Source organism: Protopterus annectens, chromosome 13.part0 (genome assembly GCF_019279795.1).
Source record: "Protopterus annectens isolate FY-2018-M chromosome 13.part0, PAN1.0, whole genome shotgun sequence".
Lineage (NCBI taxonomy): Eukaryota > Metazoa > Chordata > Ceratodontiformes > Protopteridae > Protopterus > Protopterus annectens.
The window spans coordinates 633,385,865-633,407,282 of record NC_056747.1 but is presented as its reverse complement, the minus strand read 5'-3'; the positions used below and the strand labels follow the sequence as shown (position 1 = coordinate 633,407,282).

Here is a 21,418-nt window from a genome sequence, read left to right as displayed (position 1 = left end):
TACTTCTGTACTTCTATCAAATTCTCTTCCCTGACTTTCTTTCTAAGCCTGCTTTTCCCTCACTTCATATTGCAATTCCTGTTTGTATTAGACTAACTTACCTTTAATTTCTCTACAAACTGTCTACACTTTCTCTAAATATTAAATGACTGCCATATAACTTGTTTCGATTCTTAACCAATGTTTTTTATATTGCATATAATTTGTCTTTTCGTCTTTTCCCGGTTAGGGGTCGCCACAGCAGAACTCCGGTCCGCTAATGATTGGCAGTAGATTTTTATGGTGCCGAGTTGCCAGCCCCACGCCCAACCTTCAGCGAAGGCACACCCATTCACACATGTCTTTCGGAGGCCACTCGACCGTGGGGAGGACATGCAGACTCCACACAGAAGACACTCATGCCGAGAATCGAACAGGAGAACCTCTTGCGGTGAGGCAATAATGCTACCGCTTTACCACTGTGGCTCATTATGTATAATTTGTTATAATTAATTAAATTGCAGATGTTTTTGTTTTACTTTTGAAGGTTGTAAAATTATTGCTATTAAAATGTTTTGTAATAATCTGGAGCTCTTCTCCCTGGGCCTCTGCTGAAAATGGGATTCTTCTACCCAGTCAGGCTTTTCCTGATAATCAAATGTCAGTAAAATAAATAAATAAACAAAGTTGCCTTTAATAACTGTAAATGGCCCTTAGTCACATTTCACTTGTGGCCCAGAAACAGAGTACTGTGACAGACTAGAGCCAAGAAGTACACAGAATAGTATTATAACACTGTATGGCAGTACAGCCACATTCAGGTTCTCTGTTAACATGAATAAAAATGCATTGTAATAGCCTCTGCAACAGTGATGCTATTTGTATAAAAAAAAGTACTGTAAGCTGTTATGTAATCTAACTAAGATGGCTGAAACCAACTTCAGAAATTCTGTATAAAACCAAGTTTTCAAAACAGTTTTTCAATATTTTGAGATCAGATGGCCAAAACCTCTCTTGCAGAGGACAGTCACTTAAAATAATCACCACCGAGGTTACTGCTCCTTGGGGCTAAGGTAAGAGCAAGGAATACCTTTAAAGAAACTGCCTTTCATTCAGCTGAAAAAAGTTAAAAACTGCGTGTGTGTGGGTGTGTGTGTGTGTGTTTACCAGTACAACTATTCCCTTGCTGAAAGGTTAACACACACCAGTTCATGTGCCACATTTGGTAGAAGCCTGGATTAATGCAAGTGTCCAAGTGCATAATGCGGCTGCAGCTGCTGCGTCTCAACTCTTACAAGGTGAGCACTGACCTTTGAATGGGAACATTCTCCAAGTCCTCCCACCTATTTTTTTTTCAGATACTGTTTTTTTTCATAGCTTCCAAAGATATTCAACATATTCAGTGTTACCGCTGGCAGCAGTATGGCACTACACCAGCATACTTGATCTTCGCACCGGACCTGGGTGCAAATCTTGTTGAGCCCAAGACAAACTAAGGCAGGTCCAGTAGAGCAGCTGGAGGCAGCTCATGGTCAGCTGTAAGGAGGAGGAAAAAGTTTTACTCATTAAGTGTCCAGCCCAAGGAGCATGTGCATTTAAAAGGCCTTCTTTTATGCTGGCTTTAAATGAAAAGGCTTTCAATAAAAATCTCACCTGCACATTGGGGCTTGCTTCTTAATGATGTTAGAAATTATCTGACTTTCAGATCTAAGCTTGTACAGCACTTTATAAAATTTAATACAGCTATAAGCTACTCTCACCCAATACACATCGGATCTCACCTGGAATCTTACTTTAAAACATCACTGAGAAAGGTTGCTTCCTCTTACTAACGGAATCAGTATAGTATGCTTTCTAAATCATTTTTTTCCCCCCTTTTCTGCTTCATTCTTTATGGAAGCTCAACTGCCCCCGTCCATTGTTGGGTTGTACTAGCCTCACTTACTGCCCGTGAACTACCATGGTTCTAAGGCTGGGGCCAGCAGGGAACCCAAGGGTGTCTTGTGGGTCATGCAGTTGACTGCTTATAGAAGATTTTTTCATTTATGACCTACCCCTTGGTATCCCCTTTGCATTCACCTGTTACATCTGAGGGCTGCTCCATCTTATGGACCTAGAATCCCTGCAGAAAACACCTCTACAAATGTGGTAAAGCTGCAAATCAAACCCGGGCTGCCGTTAGGGTGGAACCTTGTATGCCACTGTGCTTATGCTTTTGTAAATATCTTGACAATCAAATCAAATGTCTTACCTATTCTCCATATATAAGGTGTGATAAAAACAAGTCTAGTATAAATTACTTGCATGCACATGCATGCAGATACAAATATTCATGGTTTTGGTATCATTCACTGAATCTACATTTCACTGAACTGCTATTTAATGAAAATTTTCCTCGAAAGTGCATCTCCCCTGAAAGATAAACTGAGTGCCATTACATGGAAAAGACTGGAAATGCGGCCAGCTATTATAGCATGCAGTATTACAAACGAAATGCTGATGAAAGGAAAGTAACAACACACTAAAACACCTAACATCTACTAAGGGATGAGGGACAAAGTCCCCCCCAAACCCTCATTAATCAGTAACCTCAACCCACTACATCTCCACTCACAAAAGCATAATGAGATTTGCTCAATCAGTGAAAACCACATTTGTCAGAGTAATTACAAATTTTATGAGGCACTTACAAAAATGGAAGGTAAAAACAGAGATGCTCTGCGAAATTACCCAAGCAGGAAACAATGTCTAAATCATTTCCCCTAAGAAGACACATTTTTAATTCAAAATATTTAAAATACAATAAACAAAAAAAAAAACATTATCCACAACTAGTCCATCAGAAAAGAGCAAACAAAACACACCCAATTCTATTTAACTAAAAATAAACTAAAAAGAGCAAAGAAATCTAACAAATCCTACTCAAGCAATCACTAACCTACTATATATACATCAACTGTCATTACAAAATAGATTAAAATTTACTTAATAACTAGAGTTTGAAGCCATTTACAAGACACTGCATTCATAGAAATCTATCCAAGCCACACAATACCATATTCAGTTATAATTTAGACGATTATCACAGCCCATTAAAGTCAGTGGAAACATTACTTTTTCTCAGATAAAAACATATGCACAGAATAAATGGGATCTGGTTTGTGTGACTCATGAAATATCTTGCACTACAGAATTAGGGAGCTGTGTTTATCTCTACTCAGAAAACTCATTACCTGCAATCCACACCAGATCCCCATACAATCCATATTTTTTACATAGGTAGGTACTAGGCTATCTGCCCGAGGGCATTTATAAGCCTAGCCAGAGTGTGCTGGTTTTTCACCACCCCGTTGATTAATTAACTGATCCTCTGTCAGGCAGAGACAATGAAGTGATCCCAGGGGTATATTTTCTGTTACCCATCCACTCGTCAAGGTTTCTCTTGAAGAGTGTTAGTGAGGGGTTCAAGACTAATGTAATTTGGAATTTTGTTCCAAAGCACGGGGAGTCTCTGTGACAGGAATCTATCCCTCCAGCATGTTCTATTTATTGTTGTGGCAAGGTTTAGCTCACTAGAGTATGTGGCTCGCAGTGACCTGGATTTCTTTAGATGGAGCATGTCCATCAATTCTGAGTTGGCCATGGCTTTGTAAGTCAGGCAGAGATCACCTCTGAGTAAGCGATATGCCACTGAGTACAGCCAGAGTTTTTTCAGTCGGGCTGCATAGGACATATGTTTGAGGACAGTAATCCTCTTGGTGAGGTACGTTTGTGGTCTTTCCAGCTGTTGGAAGTGTTTTTGAGGTACATCCCAAATGGGGCATTGTACTCTATGATGGGTCTAATGAGTGACGAGTAGAGGGGCACTTTCTAGATGCGAACCCTTCAGTAATTAGATGGGCCACATAGAAGGATTTCCTAACTACTTTGGCAATATGATTGTCAAAGGAGAGATTACTATCTACCTGGGTCCCCAGATCTCTTATTACCTCTTCTGTATTAAGGGGGCTGCCACCTATGTGGTAATTCGTGGGTGTTTTGTTTTTCCCAAAAGGAATGATTATGCATTTTTTGGCATTTAACTTGAGGCCATGACTTTGACACCAGGTGTCCATCTCAATAAGGCCCTTTTGGAGGATGTCCTTGTCAGCCGGAGAGTCAATTATGGCTCCCAGTTTGCAGTCATCGGCGAACTTGGTTAGCCATAGTCCTCCTGGGTTTGCCTGTATTTCTGAGAAGTAAATGTCGAACAGTATGGGGTCCCATGACCAAGCCTTGTGGGACATTACTTGTGACTGGTTTAGAGTAGGACCTGGAGCCTGCTATTCTTACCGTGTGAGTTCTGTCTGTAAGCCAGTTGGCAACCCATCTTGTGATGTAGGGGTTTATGTTCAGGCTGGTGAGTTTTTCTGTAATACCCAAGTGGGGAATGGTGTCGAAAGCCTTGGCGAGGTCAAGTTAGGCTGTGTGAACCAACTTTCCCTCGTCTATGGTCTTGGTGACTGTCTCGAAGAAGTCAACCAGGTTTAGTAGGCATGATCTGCCCTTAACAAAGCCGAACTGGGTCGGGTCAAGTGTTTGGAGGTTCCCAATGTCTTTGTTAATGAGTTCCATGATGATGCGCTCCATAGCCTTGCAGACCAGGCTAGTCAGGCTTATGGGGTTGATAGTTATCAGGGTCAGTTGTGGCCCCTCCTTTGTGGAGTGGAATAACCTTTGCTGTGTGCCATTCTATGGGCACATAGCCTGTGGAGAGGCTGAGGTTGAACAGCATGTTTAGGTGGAGGGTTAGTTCGTTCTCTAGTTCGTGCAAGACGCAGCCTGGAACACCATCTGGCCCCATTGACGCTGTGTTTTTGGCTTTTGAAAGGGCTGTTTTCACCTGTGCGTCTGCGATTTCCAGGACACTACACTTTTCCGGTATAGTTGTGGGCCCTTTTGGGGGTGAAACTTGCACTGAATCTATCTGCCAGGATGTTGGCAATATCAGTAGGTTCAGTATATTTTGTGCTATTTTGCACTAGTTCAGTTCATATCTGCGAGTTGCCACTTAGATTCTTAACATAGCTAAAGAAGGTTTTGTGGTTATCTTTGGAATCCTTGGCTATTTTTCTTTCAAAGTTAGCCTTGGATGATTTTATGAGGGACCTTAGTTTCTTACCGATACTGATCAGGGATGATTTTATGAGGGACCTTAGTTTCTTACCGATACTGATCAGGGATGTCTTTCCTTCTTGGGATTTGCTTTTTTTCTGAAGTAGTTTCCTCCTTCTAATGTATAGCCTGTTATAGCAGGGATCCACCAGACTGGTTTCCTTCTCTTAGAGGAGCGAGTCTTGGTTTTGCTAGGGATGGCACGATCCATGCATCCTTGTAGGTGCTCATAGAGTGCATTTGTAAAGGTTTCTGCATCTTGGGCAGCGTTATCCTTTAGCGTGGGGGCTGTGAAACTTACCGCCTCTGATTTAAGTAAGGTGAAGTTTGCTTTAGAAAAGTTTACTGTGGTTTCCTTAGTTGGGGGTGGTGGTGGGGTGGGGACATACAGAGTGATTAGTTTATGGTCTGATCTACCCAGTGACGGGTTGACCTCCGGTGTGGAACACCTGTTGCCCATGTTGGTGATGACCAGGTCCAGTATGTTTTCACCTCTGGTAAGGGAGTTTACCAGCTGATCCAGGGCATTTGAGTTGATGAATTCCAGGAAGCGCTGGGCCTGGGAGTTTGTACTCGAGTAGTTTTCCCAGTTAATGGTAGGGTAATTGAAATTGCCCAATATCAGGGTGTTCGGAAGGACCTTCATGTTTTCCAGTGTCTCCAGAAAGGTGGAGTGGTGGTCCTGGGTCATGGAGGGTGATCTGTAGCAGGCCACAACTTGCATTCCAGATTTGCCTGATGTTAGTTGCACACGGATGATCTCAGAGGTATCATGCTGCGCCACTAACCTGGAGGTGTAAGTATCCTTGATAAATATGGATACACCCCCTCCTTTTGTATTTCGGTCCATGTTCTGTGGCCGAAACGTGTGGTATGAGTTGTAGCCCAGTAGTGCTTGAACCAGGTTTCAGTTACTGCACAGATGTTGACGTTCGCCATACTGAGGAGTGCTTTGAGCGCGTGCATTTTGAGATTTAAACTCCTGGCGCTGAGTAGCATAACCCTCAGTTTTTTGTTAATTATGCTGTTTACAGAGGTGGGTTCGACTTTTGAGCTTTGCCTAAAAAAGGCACTTTGGGGGCAGCAAGAGCCTTGGCCGGTATTTGAAAGCCTAGGGGTGACAGGTGCAAGCAGTCTTTTGCAAAGCAATGCGGCTTGTTGAGCATGTCATCCCAGGCTGACAGACACTGGATCCCCTTTGAATGACACCAGAAGCTTAGCCAATTGTTGAAATTGATCATTTTTTCTTTATACTGAGGTATCATTCTTGGTGAGGGCAGAATGCTACTCGGGGTTCAGGGTCATACCAGCCTGGGATACATGATCAGAGAGCTCTTCCATGTCTCTCTTCATGTAGTCCAGGGAGGTACGTCTCAGGTCATTCACACCAACATGAACAATGACAGAGTCATATTTGTAGTTGTTCTGGAGTGACCCGAGTGCTTGCGTTATGTGGTGGATTCTGGCTCCCGACAGGCAGCTAACAGTAACCTTCTGCTTGTCCAGCCTAGTGAGTGGGACATCAGTGTGCCTGTATAGCGAATGACTGGTTTATGTGTATGTACATATGTATTTATATACACATACACACAAACATACATGCTGCTTTACCACAAATATGACATCTTAACATTCAACAGTTGTGTACAACTTATCACCTTAATTAAGAGAACCCACACTACAAATGAGGTGAATACACAATCCCTGTAACAATTTCATCCCTAAATATTATATATGCAATTGTGGAAGGTGGCTATGGCCCTCCTACCTTCAAACTTCCAATTCGACACAAACCTAAATTCCACACAAAAAATGTGATCCTCCTAAAAAGTAACCAGTTGTGTATTTCATATCTTGGATCACTTAAAATATGTAACAGGATGTCTGTACAATAGAATCTATGTCACATATACACAGACATGGCAGATTATATTACATTACTTTACGTTATATTTTACTATTAGGCATTAACATTCAAAAACAAGCATGCTGAATGGTCAGCCCAACCATCTTGCCCCTTGCAAATCAAGCATATACCAACAGAAAAAAGTCCTGTCACTCAGACTTTCTTCTATTAATATATGCTATCAAAATTGCAGTTTTTCTAATTAAAAAAAAATAAATAAATTAATAAATGTAGAAATTTGCAGGCTTCAAAAAAACAAGAGAGATGGGACAGAGTAAATACAAGGATAATCAGGTACATTATGCAAAACTAGAGAAATGCACCTGATTATCCTTATATTTTCTCTGTCTTTTTTCTCTCATATGTTTGTACTCTCCCGATATCAATTTTATTTATTTTTTTTATTAAAAACAAAAAAGCAACAAGATCTTCCTTTCTTCAGCACTGATGTACTGCATAAGAGTGGGAATGTAAGTCCCATACAAATGTACACGGAACAGCACCACGGCGCCATTCTACAAGGACATAATTTAAGAAATGAAAATAACTTTTTTATTAAATAATGTCATTGTATAATAGCAATAACCCATGGATGGTTGTGGGTAATGTGGATTTACCAATGTTTGGCTCTGTTTGGTCACTCAGGCTTTGCCCCATGACCAAACCACACCAACCGTGAGTAAATCCAGCATTACCCACACCCAGCCATGGGTTATTGCTATATTACAGTATATTATATACAGGCTTGCAGCCCCCCCCCCCCCCACCTTGAAAAAACACTTGGTTTTGGTTTAGCCTGCTCAAGGGTAATAAATGGATCATGCACACAGCGAGTCGACAACATGTGTTTCGATGCAAGTGCACTGGCATACTGGTCATTTACTTTGTGGTCATTTGATCAGTTATCACAGATTTATAAATATTTAAATAAACACATAGATATAAATTGTGTGTGTTTATGTATGTGTGTAATCATTGTTATACTTCGTAGACCTCTGCCCAAAAAAATGTACTACACATCCTGAACTTTTTTTTTTTTTTTTTTTAAATAGGAACTGATCAAGCTGTGATCACAATAAACATTTTCAACCACAATGAATCAGCTGAATTGTGATCAGAAACAAACTTTAAAATGGAAGAGATGTTGAAAATTAAACTGTTCTGAACACAGACTATACTGACATCACACTTTTATGAAATGTATACCAACATACAACATTACTAAAATAGTTAACTACAACTTAGTGGCATAAGGCAATGTGCCCAGGTGTCAGACGTGCCCACTGATTTATAGTCAGAAAATTTGGCCGCCGTTGTCTCCTGTCTCATTTTGCGCTGAATCATACCACTGATTTGTTAAGCTCTGTACAGTTATTTAAACATATTTTGTGACTCACTTAAGCTGTTCTTAAAATTATTCAATGGTTTTCTAAAGCAACCTTTACATCTTGATAGTTCTTTATATAATATAGCTTTTGTAACCATATTTTAGGCAATTCCAGGCTTCTTATTTTGTTTCAACAAATAGCTTTTATTACATGAAACATTTTAACCAGAGCCAAGCTGTATAGTTTTGTACATCAATTTTCTAAACCTTTCAATTCTGCATTACCCTGGTCTGAGCTACAGCCTTAATTTTGCAATTAACTGTATATATCTGGTTTGGTCATTGGCTGAGCTGTACTACTCTGCATTTGACAGTGATTTACTGCACAGCATGGACCTTTTGCTTCCTCTCTACATTTTACACTTTCCCAGAACACAACTTGCATTTTGTTATTATTGGAAGAGGCTGGTATTTGGAAGTATAATTCAGGGCTGACGACAGCAGTGGAGAGTAACTGCCATCAGCATTTCCTGGTGCCACCAGGGGGCAAAACAGTAAACTGACAAGAGCCCATGCTGCTTGCAATATTCAGGCAACCTACTGCAAACAAAGTCAAAAGGAGAAATTTGTTCCCCGCTACCTCCATACAAAGTACTGAACAACAAACTGTGAATTATTTGATACGAGGCCATCCATCCCGCTTAATCCAGTATTCAGTGCCTTGGGAATTATATGATTTGTAGGGGCAGCTTATCAGATCCTTGCATAAAGTGGTCCAAAACCCTCAAGCATCTATCAGGACTTGCTGATTTCCTTCTCATTTATTATCCACCCAGTAAATTTAATATTTGTTTACAACAGTTCACCGATTCATCGCAGAGTCACACAAAATGGATAATATTTGCTGATTTCAGAACAGAGATCAATGAACAGTTGGCAACACTTACTAATGAATTCCTTACTATGATGAAAGACCTCGGGTCTGTACAAGTTACTACCTCGCCTACTCATAACAGAAGTTACTTAACTGATAATCTACAGCTAGGTATGGTTTCCTCAGAACCAGTGCTTGACCCACGCCCTAAGTCTGACCACCATATGGTTCACAATCTGGGATTCCATAAAGAAGAAGGCTTCATCTAGATTTGGTAAAATACAAGAATTCAAGTACTGTGATCACTAGTGCCTTCGATCTTTTACCAGACCAGCTCCCTCTAGGGGTACTTCTGATTATCTTGTGTAATATGTGGAGGTATAGAATAACTACTGATTCGCAGCTTAACCTGGCCTGGGGATCTTCTTCCAAAAAAGCTATAACTTGGAAATATAATACCATATGTTCCAGGTAAACACTGGGCCTGCTATAAGGCATCTAGGGCAGTATTTTTTAATAGTAAAGTGAAGTAAAGCATGTCTCCGTTATTGGTCCCCTACTGTTCATGGCACATTTGTTTCTACTTGGGAACATAACTTGAGAGGTACTTGAGGTATCACTAATACATGGATGACACCCATCTTTACCTCTCAATTTCCTTAGGAACAATTATCAATTGCAGCATTCCTAGGAGGATGTCTGGTTAAGTAGCAGTTATCTTAAAATTCCCAAACAAGATAGAGGCAATGACTACCAAAGCAGCCTTAAAGTCCATCTTTGTCTTATGCCTTATCCCATTAAACTTTAAAAGGGGAAATAATCTGGAATTTGTGTCAAAAATAGATGGGTGTGATCTACAATGATCAGCTGTAACTAATGGACAGGTGACAGCAGTTGGTGTATAAGCTTATTTCATCTGAGGAATATCATGCATACCCTGGTCTCACAGGCCATACATCTTGGGTGTCACGGCTCTGACCTCCGAGGACCTTCAGAGAGTGTATAATACTGTTGTGCCTCTAACTGGTAATGCCTAGTATTTTACATATCACTCTTAAGACACACACACACAATGTATTGGATGCCTGCAGCCTCAATGTCATCTTATATGTTTATTAGTACTTCTGTATCTTACCTTACATAATATGGGTTCCCTTTTACCGTAATGGCTGATGGCCTATCAACTAGCTCAGTCCACCTGCTCTTGTGAGAAAAAAAACTGCCATAGAGTCCCAAAGTGGGCCTAGAACATTCTCTCCAGACTTTTTACTTACTTTTACTATCAAGACCCAAACCTAATGAACTTGCTGTAATTCCATAAATCAAATGGGTCTAGGGCTACCCATTCCAGGGACTTAAATATGGCCTGCAACTTAAATAGGACATGCTGGTGGGACAGATTTATCTCCCAGTGACTCCCACATCTTTGGGACAAGCTACCAATTCATGTCAAACAGAGCACCTCTATGACACTGTTCAAGAGGAACCTGGATGAGTGGATGGGGTACCACAAATTCTTACCAGGGATAGCGCCCACAGCTCTCCTGGACATGGGCAGTCATCACTAAATGCAATCTTGGGTATTAACTAGCACTTCTATGGTATTACATTGGGTTGAAATGGCTAGGCTCAAAATGACCTCCGGGTCAATAGCATAGTAATCTTTTATGATCCTATTCCTCTCCTACAGACACTCCTTTCAGAAGCAACTGGCTTAGTGAGGGATTTTTAAGACATCTCTAACAAAATCAGTACTAGGTGACCGATTTCATGGACAACTGAATATTTTATCTCCAAAAGGCATATGATTATTTTAACTGTATTTTACCTTCTGCTAATCCATTCTACCATGTACCTTACACCCAACTGTAAGGATGATAAAATAACAGGATTTTGTTGTAGTTATCTGCCATCTCTTAACTACTGACCTTTGTTGTTTTTAAGTTGCCACAAATCTACCAAACAGCAATTACAAACAGACAAGTTTCAAATCTGGCAACTCGAGGAAAACATAAAAAAATTCAAGCTGCATCTTTAAAAACGGTGTTTAAAATATGTCTACACAGGTCATGTCCCCATATATTTAATACTAGACAGACGTGAAACTGCAAAAATAGAAGGGGATTTTTAAATGCCTATTTGGGAAATACACAGCAGCTTTGATTCAATGCACTGTTTAATGAGTTTATGTTGCTTCTAATGTGACCACCATGTCTGTATTCCTAAGGTTTGGTGTGCAGTGGTCAACACACGTGGATACCACTTGTTTTCCTATCCCTCTCTCCTCACTTTTTTGTTTTAAACAACAAATGTGCTCCTGTAGTGCCCTTAGTCTCAACCATTGCTTTTATACACAAACATCTCAAGAGGAAGTGAACATGAAAAGGCCTTTACTTTTCTCTCCCTCCCACTCAACCAGCTCTCCAGTGCTTGAGATAGTGGTCAAACTTTGGCTACAAGCATCACGGGAAGATTTCGTACCACTGCACCACAATGGCCAGCTCCAAGGGAACAGTGATTATTGGACTAAAGGATTCACACAACTTTACTGCAAACTACTTTAAAGGGCTGCTCTAAATGCAACTACAGCAAGTTTTCACTGCAGTAAGTTTAACATTTAATCCCACATTTTATCATAACTCGCATGCAGAAATTTACAGCTTCTTAAAGTAATGGTTCTGAAAACAGCCCAAGCACACATCACCACCTCCAGTGACCGAGTTTCTCCACTGGAGTAGTACAAAAAGAACACAAATCCGTCTGATATTACACTGTCAAGACATGTTACCTGACAGTTCTCATTACTTTGGAGATGCAGCTGTTTGCTGCATGCAAGGGGTAACGCTTCACATAAGTAAATTTCATAACATGTCAAACCATTTAAATGTTTTAACATGCATAAACTAACCTGCATGTCATAATTACAGCACATGCACCTTAAGTGACAATTGCTTTCTTTTCTCATGGTAAAGGTTTGTAAGATCTATAAAGGGTATCACACTTTCAAATATTAAGTAGAAAATATGCATAGATGCAGTAAGATCATACCCAAGGAAAATGTCACTCAGTTATATACTACTTACAGCAGTATTGTTTGCTTCTCTAGGATCCTGTAGGGGGTGCCACTGAACAATACTGAAGACCACATACATTACATTTCCATTACTAGTTCTGGTTCTGACATGCTGTGACAGTTTGGTGAACTACTAAAACTTTCTAGAACAATTTGCTATTTGATTCTCAGATGCTTACGGAGACTTCATATAGTTATATAATACAGGTCAGCAAACTACCATTTATCAAGCTTGCATCTGTGAATTCAAAACTAGATGACATTGCAGTCGGCCAACTTTACAATGTGGAAATGTGAATGTGGTACCGAGTTTGAGGATATTGATGGACAAGTAGGGTGTGCCTGCACATAGTAGGTTGTTAAAGTGATCAGAGCTCAGACATAGTGTACATATAATAACTGTTAAGAACTGCCATGCCTTTTCTTAAGTGGTAAATGTGACCTCAGAGCTAAAGTGAGCGTAGGGGCACAGCACTGTATTGTATTATGGGGGCAGGGAGTTTGCCCACACAAACACACACACTTTTTGCAGCTTATATTTACAAATTGAAGTATAAACATATACACACACATACCTATTGCACATACATTTTTGCTGCTTATAATGTTTTTTTGCTTGCAAACTTGCATATATGTCTGTTTTTCTGTCTGTATTTCCCTATGATGCATTGCATGTGTGGTGAGTGGGAACGTAAATAAATGAAGAAAGACTAAAAAAAAAAAAAAAAGGCTCTGGACTGGTTGTACTGCTTTTTTTTCATATAGTTCTACTCGTGGTTTCAGCAAATTGTACCATCATCTGTTTGACTCAGACTTTGACAAATATTTCAATAATCATCCCTTTAATATCACCTGTGCAAGAATCACAAAACAACATTTGATGGTGCCACAAGGAAATACAACACAAACCAAACAATCATAATTTACTATACCAGAGTAAGACAGCTTTCTGGCACTGCAAACCTCCAGCACTGTAACTTACCAGCAGGAAGATAATTAACTGGGTTACTGTTAATGTATATGTGCCAAGCAGGGGTAAAGGTCATCAAAGCCCATGCTTTAAACACCAACGCAAAAGCCATTCCTCCTCCTAGCAGTAATGTGATACTACTGCAAGCCTTTATAAATCCACCTCTAACTCAGTGATGCACATGCAGCCTATAAATATACTTACTTGTACTGTAAATACAGTGTTCACATGATCTTTGTTTACCATAGATCCTATTGGGTAAGGCCCCTCTGCAATGAAGCCCAGAAAGAAAAGCTCTAGGTTACAGCACATACTGTTAAGAAAGGCAACATAACCATTTTATACAAACATAAAAAATATTTATTTTATGTAAAAAGTTAAATGCACACATATTACCTAAAAAGATCCTTATATGAAGTACAGTTGTGTTCACTTACCATAAATGTAGATGTTTGAATGTATTCACTGTTGCAGTCATCACACTTGGGTTATCTGCCTGCAGGTAGCCTTCAGTCGGCCTGAATACCAGAGTCTTGGGATTTCTGCGTCAGATGGTGTCGCTTCTTCCATGACGTCAGGTCGTCAGGGGTATAAAACATGCAGCAGACGCCATTACATCAGTTTTTTTCTTGCCCCAGATGTCAGGAGCCCCCAAAATAGGAAGCAATTACATGGTGTGGAACACCTCCAGTAAAAAGTAAATACCATTGCCATAAGATATGGCCAAAAAAGAGGATAGGTAGAAAGTATAGAAAAGTCAGGGGGCTGAAGGGAGGGTAACCAGGACTGCAACAGTAAATACACTCTAACATCTACATTTATGGTAAGTGTACACAACTGTACTATGTTCTTCGTGTTTCACTATTGCAGTCATCACACTTGGGTAGATTCCCAAAGCTGAGGAAGGGCGGAGGCAGTCAAGTAGCATTAGGGCTGCCTAGCAGGCCTTGCAAGAGTGCTGTAGCAAATCCAGCTCTGGATTTAGAAAAGATAGGCAAGTGGTAATGCTTGGTGAAGGTGTGTACAGAACTCCAGGTTGCAGCTTCCAGGATGTCCCTGGTAGGGACTCCCTTGAGAAATGCTGCAGAGGTTGAGGTAGCCCTAGTGGAATGGGTTCTGATTCCCTGAGGGGTATGTTTTCCATGTTTTTTGTAGCAGAAATGGTTGCAGTGTGCTACCCCATTTAGAGATGGTTTGCTTTGAAACGTCCTTGCCCTCTACCCCTGTAGCAAAGCTGGACTAGCAGCTGGTCAGATTTTCTGAAAGGCTTACCCCTGTCAAGGTAGAACCTAAGCTGCCTGTGCACGTCCAAGGAGTGCAGGATCCTTTCCCTTTTATTCTGAGGATTAGGGAAAAAGGTTGGTAAATGGATGGACTGGTTTAAAGCCACACTGGATACCACCTTGGGCATAAATGATGGGTTAGTTCTGAGGGAAACCCTATCCGCATCGAAGATAATGAAGGGTTCCACAGCCATAAGGGCTTGCAACTCAGTCACTCTTCTTGCTGAAGTGATGGCTAGAAGTAAGGCGGTTTTCCAAGAGAGGAATTTTAACTCTGCTGTAGCAGCAGGCTCAAAGGGCGGGAAGCGTGAGCTTCTGTAGTACAAAGTTAAGGTCCCAGGCTGGAGTGGGAGCTCTCCTTGGGGGTCATAGATTGTTACCTCCTCTCAGGAACTGTTTGACCAGAGGGTGAGAGAAGAGGGGTGGCTCAGTATTGTAATGAGCTGAGATAGCAGAGGCATGAATCTTAATAAAAGAGAAGGATAAGCTTTTGTGGAGTAGTTCTGCTAGATAATCTAGGATTTTAGGTAAGGTGGGCACGGTTGTGTCCTTTCCCTGAGACTGGCTCCAAGAACAGAAACTTTTTCCACTTTTCTGAATAGGATTTCCTAGTACTAGGCCTCATGGCCTCAAGGATGACATCCAGCACTTGTTTGCTGGTGATGTATTCATGGAATGAGACAGGCTGCAAGGTTCAGGGTTTGCAGCTGAGGGTGCAAAATCTGGCCCTCCTGCTGGGACAGCAGGGAATGGGCCTGATGCAGGTGCCAGGGTGGCACTGCTGTAAGACTGCGCAAAAGTGAGTACCAGTGCTTGTGTGGCCAGTCTGGTGCAATCAGGATTGTCCTTGGCCTGTCCTGTTTGATCTTGAGTAGTACTTTCAAGAAGAGGGGCAGAGGGGGGAAAGGCAAAGACTGAGAGGTTTTCTCATGTAAAGGATAGGACGTCCACTTTCCATGCTTGGCTGTGGGGAGTTCTGGTACATAATTTGCTCAATTGATGGTTTTGGGGGGGGAAGCAAAGAGGTCCACCTTTGGTGTCTCCCACCTGTGGATTAGAAGCTTGAATGAGCTGGGTTCCAGTTTCCACTCGTGTGGGTCCATTACATTTCTGCTTAAGTCATCTGCCAGTGAATTTTGTTTGCCTGGCAGGAATTGAGCTTCCAGGTGCACTTGATTGCTCAAGGCTGTGTTCCACACAGCCATGGCTAACCTGCATAGTGGGTAGGAATGAGTTCCCCCCTGCTTGTTTATGTACCACATAGCTGTGGTGTTGTCTGTCTTTATCAAGAGATGTTCTGGAAGGATAAGGTATTTGAAGGCTGTCAGTGCATTCTGTACAGCTAACATTTCTTTTTGATTGATATGCAGGTGCATTTGTCTTGGGCTCCATTTGCCTGCCATGTGAGCCCCCCATGCACAGTCTGATGCACCTGTTGTCAGGGTTTGGGCGGGGGGGGGGGGGGGTTGAGTGAAAGGGAATCCCTCGTTGTGGCAGCAGGCCTCTGCCCACCAAAGGAACTCTGTCTTTAGGCAAGGAATGATAGGAATCACTGTTTCCAGGTCCTGAGAATATTGACACCAGAGACTTTTTAAGTACCATTGAAGTTTCCTCATGTGTAGTCATGCATATGGAATTAGGAGAATGCATGAGGCCATGAACCATAGGGCTTGCAGTATTTTTCTTGCAGTTACCTGGGCTTGGGTGGCCAGTAGTTTGTCAAATAAGCCTGTTTTTCTGGAGTGAGGAATGCCATCTGGGAAGTTGTGTTCAAGCTTGCTCCCAGGAATACAATTTTTAGGCTGGGTACCAGATGTAATTTCTTTTCGTTGATGGTATACGCCAGAGAAGTTAGGTTAGTTAGTTTACAAATGTCAGGTGCTGAAGTAGCAATTCCTGACTGTTTGCCTGAATAAGGCAATCATCCAAGTATGGGTAAATTTGAAATTTTCTCTGCCTGCAGTATGCAATGGCTGGAGCCAGGCATTTTGTAAATACCCTGAGTGCAGCAGATAAGCCAAACGGAAGTGCAAAGAACTGATAGTGCATAGAGCCTGCCCTGAAACGTAGTTATTTCCTGCAAGATTCTCTTATCGGGATGTGCAGATAAGCGTCCTTTAAGTCTAGGGTGACCAGCCAGGAGTCCTTGGCTAGCATAGGAAGCAGCTGTTGGAGAGTAAGCATTTTGAATTTTGGTACCATCAGGAAGGTGTTGAGAATTGACAGATCCAGGATAGGGCGCCAAGAGTTTTTTTTTTCTGGGCACCAGAAACCATCTGGAGTAGAAACCCTGCCCCCTTTGCTCTGTTGGAGCAGGTTGAATAGCACTGATACTGAGAAGAGAAAGTACTTGCTTTTGGGCCTCTGCCCACTGGTTTGGGGGGAGGTCTGGCAATCCACTTGGGGTTGGCAGTGAGTGGAAGTAGAATCTGCATTCCTGGGATACAATGTTTAAGACCCATCTGTCATGGGTAATGTACTCCTAGTTTTTTGCATGCAGGGTGAGTTTTCCTCCTAGGGGTGCCAGTACTTGGGCATGGCTGAGAAGGATGAAGGACACGTCATTGTGAACTTTTTCCATAAGGGGTTGGCTTACCACTCCCTGTTTTTGAGGTGGGAGCACTCCATTGTTTAAGATCTGTGCATACCATGAGACTGTAGTCTTGGTGGTCTGCTGCCCCTCGGTTTGGACTGAGAAGGTCTAGGAGGGACTGGAAAGGACCAGTTTTTTTGATGGCCAATGCCTACTGAATCTAGGTGGCTGCACCTGTAGGAAATCATTAACAGTTTGCATAGATTTAGCTTTTTCCTCCATCTTTTTAAAGAACAACTTCTGCTATAGTGCCAAACAAATGTTCTTGGTTTAATGGAGCATCTAGTAATTTTGCTTTGACGTGGTCTTGCAAGATTTGTTCCTTCAGACAAGCATGCCTTCTAAGAACAGACCCAGTGACAGCAGCCCTGCAAATGCTTCTAAGGCATCAAAACCACACTGGAAAGTATGTTTTCCAACTTGGTTTGCAGAATGCATTAACTCTTGTAAATCTTTATGTTCTGCAAAATCAGGAATCAACATAATTTTTTGTTTAATTAGTTCCATAATATGCTGCTGGTACTTCAACATGTGAAACTGGCAATTTAAAGCCCTGATGGCAAGAGTTGCAGAGGTATATAACCCCATCTGTCTAAAGCCCTAGAATCCCTGTCCAAAGGGGTAGGGTTTTTGGCTGTAGTCGCCTTAATACCTTTAGGTCCCTGGGAAATGGTCTCTGGATCCGCAGTGGGATTTTTAAATAGAAATTTGAGAGAGTCAGGAACTCTGTAGTACCTTGTCAGGCTTTCTAGGAGCTGGTGGCAAAGTATCAGGGGTAAGACTGGATTCCATGAAGACATCATCTACAATTTCCAGAACAGGGGGGATAGCTAGAGGCCTGTGCTGAGGCCATTTTTAAAAATTCCCCGAGTCTCTTTTTGGACTGTGGGTAGTCCTGGCACTCCCAGCGGAAATGGTCTCAGAGTATGCAGGGTTTCATTGAAAGAAAAGTCCTCTGGGGGGAGGCAGAGGGAATGGAATCCTCTGCATCCGAATCCTCATAGGTACATAAGGGTATGTCCTGGTAATCTAAGGGGTCAGAGTCATCGGACTCATGATCTGTAGAATCAGAAGGAAAATCAATTCTTCATCTTTTAGAGGGGAAGGCTGGCTTCCCCTAATTAAAGTAATAAGGTCTTCAGCCATTCTAAGCATTTGTTTCTGTGGCATGGGAGCTTGAGAATGCACTTTGATAGTCGGTTTCCTAGGTGGAGTGCGAACTCTGGGCCAGAGAAATTCGGTAGTTTTATTCAGAAACGAAGTAGTCAGTTTAATACGAACATCGGGAAGGTCAGAATACACCCTCAGAAGCCGGTGCCTGCACAGCGGCTCCGGACCCATCCAAGGTAGAGACATCCACAGGTTCCATAGTTGAAGAAGCATCTTGCAGCATACCGGACTCCGAATGGGTCTCAGTAGAGGCCTGCGAATCTGTAGAAGCGGGTATCAAGGGCTGTGAAAGCGCCTCACTGAGTACCGGCAGACTGGCGACTAGCTTAACTGAAGCGTCGGCAGTTTTGGACCTATACGGTTTGACCAGTAGTCGGATGGCTTATCGAAGCCATTTCGGAATACAGAGAACAAGAGCGAAAGAATTTAGCGACAAAGACAGCCCGACGAATAGTTTGGGCATTGAACAGGGCACAAAACCGACTGTGAGGAACGTTGTGGTCTGGGCCTAAACAGGTAACGCAGAAAGAATGAAAATCATAGTGAGGTATTTGCTTTCCACAGGCAAGACAATTAACTTTTTCTGACATCGGTTAAAGCAAGAAAAAAGGATCCCCAATGGGGTACTTAGCTTTAGAAGACTTCAGGTCTGAAACTCGAATAACGAAAATTTCAAGTAGTGGCCAACCGGCACTTGCAAAAGTACAGTTTTGTACCTACCATAAATGTAGATGTTCGAGTGTACACCCTGCTGCAGTCATCACACTTGGGTTATCCTGTCGTCAGGCGGTCCCACAGTCGGCCGGAATTCCAAAGTCTTAGTCCGGCGTCGGTTGCTGTCATTTCTTCCCTGACGTCAGTGCGCCAGGGGTATATATAATGCATCTGACGCAATTTTCTTCAGTTTTTCTTGCCCCAGATGTCAGGTGCCCCCAAAAAGGTGGTCAGTAATTAGTACCAAATTGAGTTAATTTTGCACAAACACAAAATCCCTCCAGCTATAAGCAAATACATCAGGAAGGTATTGTAGAGATTTGGCCAGTTAGATCAAAGGGGATGGAGGGAGGGTAACCTGGACTGCAGCAGGGTGCACACTCAAACATCTACATTTATGGTAGATACAAAATTGTACTATGTTCATCATGTTACCCTGCTGCAGTCATCACACTTGGGTAGAATCCCAAAGCTAAGGATGGGTGGAGGAGTCATAGAGGGTTAGTGGAGGCTAGAAGGCCCTGCAGAACTGCAGTGGCGAAGCCCGCCCTAGCCTTAGAGTAAAGTCGTAAGTGATAGTGTTTGGTAAAGGTGTGTACTGAACTCCAAGTTGCAGCTTCCAAAATCTCCTTGGTTGGAACCCACCTGAGGAAGGCTGTAGATGTAGCTGTTGCCCTGGTAGAGTGGGGCCTAATGCTAGCAGGACCTGGTTTTCCATGATGGGTATAGCAGAAATGAATGCAATGTCCTATCCATTTGGAAATGGTTTGTTTCGATATAGCCTTCCCTTGTGAAGCTGTAGCATGGGATACAAAGAGCTGGTCAGAATTTCTGAAAGCCTTAGTTTTATCCAAGTAGTAACGAAGTTGCCTGTGAATGTCCAAGGAATGCAGGAGTCTCTCTCCTTTGTTCTTTGGATTAGGGAAGAAGGTGGGTAAGTGGATGGTTTGATTTAAAGCCACACTGGAAACCACCTTAGGCATGAAGGAAGGATTAGTTCATAGAGAAACTCTGTCTTGATGGAAAATGAGGAAAGGTTCCACTGCCATTAGTGCCTGCAGTTCCGATACTCTTCTAGCTGAAGTTATTGCTAGCAGCAGGGCAGTTTTCCATGATAGGAACTGTAGTTCTGCACAGAAAGCTGGTTCAAATGGAGGTAGCATAAGTTTTTCCAGAACAAAATTGAGGTCCCATGTTGGTGTAGGTGCTCTCCTGGGGGCCTAATGTTTTTTGCCCCTCTGATGAACTGCCTTAGAAGTGGATGCGAAAACAAGGGTGGATCCGTGTTGTAGTGGACTGAAATAGCTGAAGCATGGATTTTAATGGAAGAAAAAGAAAGTCCTTTGTGCAACATCTCAGTTAGACACTGCAGAATGTGAGGCATGTGAGGCTGAATTATGTTTTGGTCTTTAGCTTGGTTCCAGGCACAAAACCTTTTCCATTTGTCCGAATATGCCTTCCTGGTGCTTGGCCTCCTAGCTTCCAGAATAACATCCATAACTGCTTGGGAAAGAGGAGCTGGCTGGATGCTTAGGTGATTTGCCATGCAGCCAGATTTAAGGTTTTGAGCTGGCTGTGAAGAATCTGATTGTTTTGCTGTGTAAGCAAATGGGTAATTTGTGGTAAAATCCAAGGTGGGCCCTGGGCCATATTCCTCAATAGCGGGTACCAGTGCTGGCGTGGCCAGTCTGGGGCTATGAGTATCAGTCGTGGTCTCTCCTTTCTGACTTTCAGAAGCACCTTTGTGATCAGAGGCAATGGAAGGAAGGCATATACTGTCAGGTTTTTCCAACTGAATGAGAGTGCGTCCACCTTCCAAGCTTGATGGTGAATTGTCCTTGTACAAAATTTTGTTAGTTGAAAGTTTTGAGGACTGGCAAACAGGTCTATGTCTGGTAGGCCCCATGTTTGAGTTATCATTGCAAATACTTGTGGATCCAGTTTCCACTCGTGGGGATCCATGATGTTTCTGCTGAGGTCGTCTGCCAATGTGTTCTTCTTTCCTGGCAGGAATTGAGCTTGTAACTGAACTTGGTAAGCCAGAGTTGTGTTCCACCACAAGGTCATTGCTTGCCTGCATAGAGGGTAGGAGTGTGTACCCCCTTGTTTGTTTATGTACCACATTACTGTGGTGTTGTCCGTCTTTATTGTAAGTTGTCCTGGATGTAATAGAGTCTTGAAGGCTGTCAGAGCATTCTGTACAGCTAGCATCTCTTTTTGATTGATGTTCAGATTCCTTTGATCTGCAGTCCATACGCCTTGAACGCACTGTCCTGCCATGTGTGCCCTCCAGGCATAGTCTGATGCATCTGTTGTCATAGTTTGCCTGGCTGGGGGCAAGGTGAAAGGAGGACCCTTGTTGAGGTGACATGCCT

The 21,418-nt window shown here is 42.3% G+C and overlaps 1 protein-coding gene across 2 annotated transcripts in view; it reads right to left on the bottom strand.

Annotated features, from left to right (window-relative positions):
* Positions 1-21,418, bottom strand: part of NXN (nucleoredoxin) — a 1,413,319-nt gene that overhangs the window by 1,210,269 nt on the left and 181,632 nt on the right. The window contains exon 2 of one of the 2 annotated variants that reach the window (XM_044054314.1): positions 13,488-13,552. The exons of the other annotated variant lie outside the window; for it this stretch is intronic. Within the exon in view, the coding sequence (XP_043910249.1) occupies positions 13,488-13,552 (65 nt within the window). The remainder of the gene's footprint in view (positions 1-13,487; positions 13,553-21,418) is intronic. 2 annotated transcript variants of the gene reach the window in all.